The sequence below is a fragment of the Mirounga leonina genome, unplaced genomic scaffold (genome assembly GCF_011800145.1).
Source record: "Mirounga leonina isolate KUSES-001 unplaced genomic scaffold, KU_Mleo_1.0 Mir_101862, whole genome shotgun sequence".
Taxonomy (NCBI): domain Eukaryota; kingdom Metazoa; phylum Chordata; class Mammalia; order Carnivora; family Phocidae; genus Mirounga; species Mirounga leonina.
Genome location: NW_023270224.1, coordinates 23,240 through 29,044, shown reverse-complemented (window position 1 = coordinate 29,044; position 5,805 = coordinate 23,240). Strand labels below are relative to the sequence as shown.

At 52.9% G+C, this 5,805-nt stretch overlaps 1 protein-coding gene across 1 annotated transcript; it reads left to right on the top strand.

The window, feature by feature from the left end:
• Nucleotides 1–1,270: 1,270 nt before the first annotated feature.
• Nucleotides 1,271–3,281, top strand: LOC118015336 (histo-blood group ABO system transferase 2-like; the record flags this gene model as incomplete). The annotated part of the gene is made up of 1 exon (XM_035012226.1): nucleotides 1,271–3,281. A coding segment is annotated over one exon (799 nt), but the record flags the coding sequence as incomplete, so codon positions are not given.
• Between the last annotated feature and the right edge of the window lie 2,524 nt (nucleotides 3,282–5,805).

The following is a 5,805-nucleotide window of genomic DNA, read 5'->3' as shown; positions in this document are numbered from 1 at the left end:
TTTCTTTCCAAAGGCCTTTGTGAATTTCCTCGGGAACACATTGAATTTCCACATTGCATTGTGTACTATTGCCATCTTATCAATAGTATGTCTTTTCATCACCATGGGGTCCTCAGATTTATTTAGGTTTCCCTTTCTTTCAGCAATGTTTTGTAATTTTCAGTGTACAAGCCTTGCACCTTGATTACATCTATTCCTGAGTATTTTGTCAATGTTAATGTTCCCTAAAATGGAATTGTTTTCTTAAATTATTTTTTGGATGATTCATGGCTAATGTATACAAATAAGAGAGATTTTTGTGTGTTGATATTAACTGGCTGTAATCATTTTTTGTTGATTGTTTAGGAAGCTCTCTATATAAGATGATGTCATCTCTGGTCTCTGAATAGACGTAGTTCTACTGTTTTCTTTCACATGTGGATTTCTTGCCTTATCATTCTGGGTAGAACTTCCAGTACGATACTGAGCAATGAGTGAAAGCCAGCATGATGGACTTGTTTGTGATTTCAGAGTAGAGCTGTCAGTCCTCTAAATTGAGCATGATGTTTGATTAGAGTTAGGGTTGGGTTAGGGGTTACGGTTAAGGTTAAGGGTTCGGGTAGGTGACCCTGTGACCCATGCAGCCCCACAGTCAGCATGTTGGAGCCAGGAACACTCCCCCTGTGCTGAGCTCCCGGGCAAACCCTGCAGGTCCCCTCCCCTGGTTGACCCCCTGAAGGTTCTGTCCCCACCTGCCATGAGTTGGAAGTCCCCACAACCTCCTCTTCAGGTTTGAATTATCTGCTCCAGTGGCTCATGGAACTCAGAGAAACGTGTGTGATTCTTGGGCACAGCCATGAATCTCAGCTTCTTCATGATGGGGGGCAGCCCAGCAGCTGAGTGACCATGCAGGGCTGCCTCTGCTTTTATTTCATTTTTTTTATCAGAAAAGCAAGGGCAGTTGCCTCAAAGCGTGGGAGAGGAGGACAAAGGGATGGCAAGTATCCTGAAGCTGTAAAGCAGTCCTGCACCCTCCCCTAGGGGCCGGCACTCAGGGAGGCAGTCATGGGATAAGGGAAAAGCAGGATGTTTGTGCTAGCAAGCACCAGGTGCAGAAAGGGGACCTGAGGGTTACATTCTTTCCTAGCTCCTAACCTGTGTCCTGCCCCTGGGGATCATGGGATCCTGCTCCTACTGGGCCCTTGCGTTCAATAGTCTGAGAACAGGAACGCTGTTGACCTTTCAGCTGCTTCCACAATCACTCCTGAGGGCTTACAATATATTTTCTAAGAATAATTCCACACTTCCTCCGTGAGGTGGACTACCTGGTATGCACAGAGGTGGCCATGAAGTTCTGCGACCACGTGAGTATGGAGATCCTGTCCCCCCTCTTCGGCACCCTGCACCCCGGTTTCTACCAGGCAGCCCACAAGGACTTCAGCTACGAGCATTGGCCACAGTCCCAGGCACACATCCCCAGGGACAAGGGCGACTTTTACTACATGAGGACCTTTTTTGCGGGGTCGGTGGTAGAGGTTCACCGACTGACCTTGGCCTGTCACCAGGCAATGGGGGTCAACCTGGCCACTGGGACTGAGGATGTGTGGCACAATGAGAGCCACCTGAACAGGTACTTGCTGGACCATAAGCCCATTAAGGTGCTGTCCCCAGAGGACCCGTGGGACCCTCAGCTGCTGGGCTGTCCCCGAGAGGACCTGTGGGACCCACAGCTGCTGGGCTGCCCCTGGAGGACCTGTGGGATCCACAGCTGCTGGGCTACGCCCCATCATGAAGAAGCTGAGATTCATGGCTATGCCCAAGAATCACCAGGACATCAGCAGTGGTTATTACTTGAGGAATCATTTTGGTGCCCACCGGGTCTTTCACTTGAGTTAACAGATGAGCCCGAAGGAAGGGCGTCATCAGTTAGGAAGTACAGACGAAGGTCAGAGTGGAGGTGGGCAAAGGCCTCTTTAACTCAGAGAGCGGGGGAGCCCCGAGCTTCTTCTACACACCTTGCCCTGCTCATCGATTCCAGCTGCCTGGCTCTGAGTTCTGTCCTTTTAATGAACTGGTCATCTAGTAAGTAACATGTTTCTCTGAGTTCCATGAGCCACTGGAGCAGATTATTCAAACCTGAAGAGGAGGTTGTGGGGACTTCCAGTCTGTAGCCCATAGCTCGGAAACAGGGGTGACCTCTCTGCCCAGCCACTGGCTGACCACTGAGTTAACAGCACAGGGATTCAGTGGCCACACACAGCAAAGAATACAGACTTGACAAAGTGAGTTCAGAAAAGTCACTAAGCCAACAGTAGCAACTACAACGAGCAGCAGTCATGAAGCCTGGAGTGGGGAAGGTCTGATGTTCAGGATGCTTCCATTATAATATTCATAATCACACCCTGGACTTGTCACTGGGGCCAAGTCCCCCGGCTGGGGGTCCGGTAGCTCCTACATGTTCCACGTGCCTCTCTCTGGCTCCCCCAGCCGTGCACAGTCCTGTGCTGCTTCCCAGCAGAGGTCGGTTTTAACCAAAGCCAGGGAGATGGGATGGGTTTTCCTGACTCCCCACCCCCTGCCCCACAGGGCTGCAAGAGAGGAAAAAGGTTTCCTCAACCCTGTTAAGGTCCCCGGCTGAGTCTGGAAATTGACAAAGACAGATGAACAGGAGAAAAGCCAGCAAAATGTATTGATTGCTTTGGTGGGAGCCTCACAAGACCATGAAGACCAGCAGAGGTGACTGGAGCAGACAGCTCTTCTACCTTTTAGACAAAGAAGCAGTAAGTGTGTGAAGAATCGACAGACGCAGGGGTTTGGACTAGGGCTCGTAAACGGTAAAGAAGTAACTAGGAAGATAAGGGTTAGTTTAACCAGGTGTGTGTGTATAGACCCCGTGGTCCTAAATTCCTTGACTCTGGTGATAAGCACGTCATCCCTGTGGTCCGGGGCGAGAAAGTTCCACATGGCAGTCTTCTGACCTGCTTAAGGGAAAAAGGGCTGATGGCTGGGGGTCAGAGAGACCTTCTTGCTTTGCTCTATGCAAAAGTTCTTTTAGCTTCTGTATTTATTTTGCCAAGGTGCCATATTCGGGGTAGTGTGTCCTGACCCTCACTGGCCTGGTGTTGTACTGTGTCTCCTAGTATCCAGGACATTGGATGTGCTGCTGTGGAGACCTTCCAGCCCTGGGGTAGCCCCTTGTCCAGGGAGGCACCTGCCTCAAGGGGAGGGTCGCTAAGGGTGGCCGCCCCTCCTCAGGGAGATTGGGTGGGAGAATGCAGATCTTACTTCCAGAAACTGACTTTATTTCCTGAAAAGGTCTACCTGATAGTGGGATCATACGGGAGTTCATATTTTTAGTATTTTGGGGAAGCTTCATCCTTTTCCCAGCATGGGTGTGCCAACCAAAGTCAATTCCAGATGATTTTTACCTATAAACCAGAGATTTTGCAAGAACCTCTCCAGCAGAGAACATGAGGAGAACAGTTTCAAGACCTTAGACAGGCAGAGATTTCCCAGGATGCAAGGTATACTAACCATAGGAACAAACCGGTGACTTAGAAACTATGAAATGAAGAACTGGTTCTCCTTCTTCCATTTCTGGCTAGTGTGCTGGTCTGTGGGTCAATCTCACCTCAGGCAGCTGAAAGGTTGACCTCCCAGGTCAGCTACCACTGAGATGGCTACTGTTTCTAGAAATTCTTCGGGGTGTGGCCGGTTTTCCCCACCTGTGCATTGATCAAGTCGGCGACCTCGGACAGTGGAGCCACGGGTCCTCCAGGCATGGTTCCCCCCCAGTGCCCCAGTAAAGCCATTCCATTGAGGGTTTAGGGGGACCGGAGCTGCCCCTAGGCAAAAACACCAGGGATTCTCACTGTCACTACCTGGCCTTCAGATGCTCCTCAGTTACTCCTGTGCCTCTGGTGTCTTCCTGGAACCCAGACCTGGCTGTTTTTGGACAGTTTGTCCAGTGGTACCCTCACTTTCTGGGAGGGGGATTTGCTGGAATCCGCAGTGTGTCCTGCAGCCCCACCGGGATCACTTTTTGAAGGCACGTCGCCTGGGCCATCTGAGGACTCAAGACTGTGGGTCTGTGGCTTGGAGGGATTCTGAGCAGAGCTGGTGGGATGGGAGGGCTGCAAGGTCCAGAGGCAGGTATCCAGGAAGCTGTCTGGGGTCCCCGGCATCCTGCCGTTTTTGAATCAAAGCCCTGAGATCTTTAAAATGCCAGCAACGTTACAGCATGGGCCAGAAAAGCAAATGTCCCTGTGCACCCAACACCACCTAAACTATTGGCCATTTCTTGTCACTTGAGTTGAGTAGAAAGATTGGGAGTCAGGGCTTGAGGGGGTTCCTGGGTCAGACTTTGTGTTTGGGGGACAAAGGTCATCTGGACAAGCTTGTGCTGAGGCTGAGGAGGGGGTCTGTGTGGAGACCTCAGCTGCAGGCACTGCTGTCCACTGATGCCCCCTCAGCCTGCCCAAGTGCACCTGCTGCTGGGGGAGAGCCTGCCCCCTCTTCTCTGCCTGAGGGCTCTGTCCTGCACCAGGTGCGCCTCCTCTCCTGCCAGCCACTGCCAGCCTGCAGTCTGGGAGGGTGGCTACCCCGAGTTCCTCCAGCTGCTGGGGGAGAGCCTGCCCCCTCCTCTCTGCCTGAGGGCTGTCTCCTGCACCAGGTGCCTCCTCCCCTGCCAATCACTGCCAGCCTGCAGCATGGGAGGGTGGATACCCTGAAAACCTCCAGCCCTGTGGACAGAGTCAGTGCAATGTGGTCTCCCAGCAGGTCTGAGCCCCAGTCCCCCACATTGCTCACTCTCGTCCAATGGGCTCAATGTGCCACATCCTCCCTCAGGCTCCCTGGGTCCGAGTCCTCCTCTGCTCGTGGACCATCCTTGGCCCAGGCTCCACACGCTGGGACTGGGAGCGGGTCATCTGGACGTTCTGGACTCTCGCTTCTGTTCCCGTGACACGGGCACAGGCCGGCCTCACAGACTGCTCAGAGGAGACTCAGCACAGGACGATGCAGGTCGCTGTAAGGGGAGATGCCAAGTGACCTCAGAGGGAGCGCACAGGCCTTGCAGAAGGCACTGGCCTCATGGGGCTCAGTGTGGGATGCGGGCGCCCAGCCAAGGGGCATGGGGAATCCTGGTGAGGGCGGCCCTGGCAAGTGGGGGAGGGGGAAGCCACGGAAGGGTCTCAGAAGAGGCAGGAGACAAGGAAGAGGACAGGACAGAGCTTCCCAAGGAGGTCGATGGAAGGATCAAAGGATCACAGAGACCCTTGGGGAAACTCGGAGGCCCTGGAGATGTTGGCTGAAATGCTGTCATTTGGTCAGAAAAATTGTGTCACAACTCCCCAGTTGACACTAGATGATTTACTCTTTGTTGGTTCTAGGAATCAGTGCGTACCTGCCATTAGAACTCACATGGCATGAAGTTTAGGACATACTTACTTTTCATCACCTTTCAGGACGAGATTTTTCTAGATGAGGTGCTAAACACGGGTCTCTCCATTCTTTTCTTTGTGCGACTGGCCTGTGTCCAGGAGCAGATTCCTAGTGCTCATCGCCAGAGCTAGCTGTGAGGACTGCCCCCCATCACCTCCCACAGTGGACGTGACCATGTGGCTTGGGGGGTGCTCACTGATGAAGCCCCAGTGCTCAGTACCCAGCAGGGACCCCAGATCCTGTGCTGAATGAGGGAGGATGGGAGTGAGGGAAAGAGAGAGGGAGGGACGATGGGAGAGAAGGAGGGGAGAGAGGGAGAAGGGAAGGGAGGATGGGAGGGAGGCAGGATGGGGATGGGGAGGGGAGAAAGGCAGGAGGAAAGGG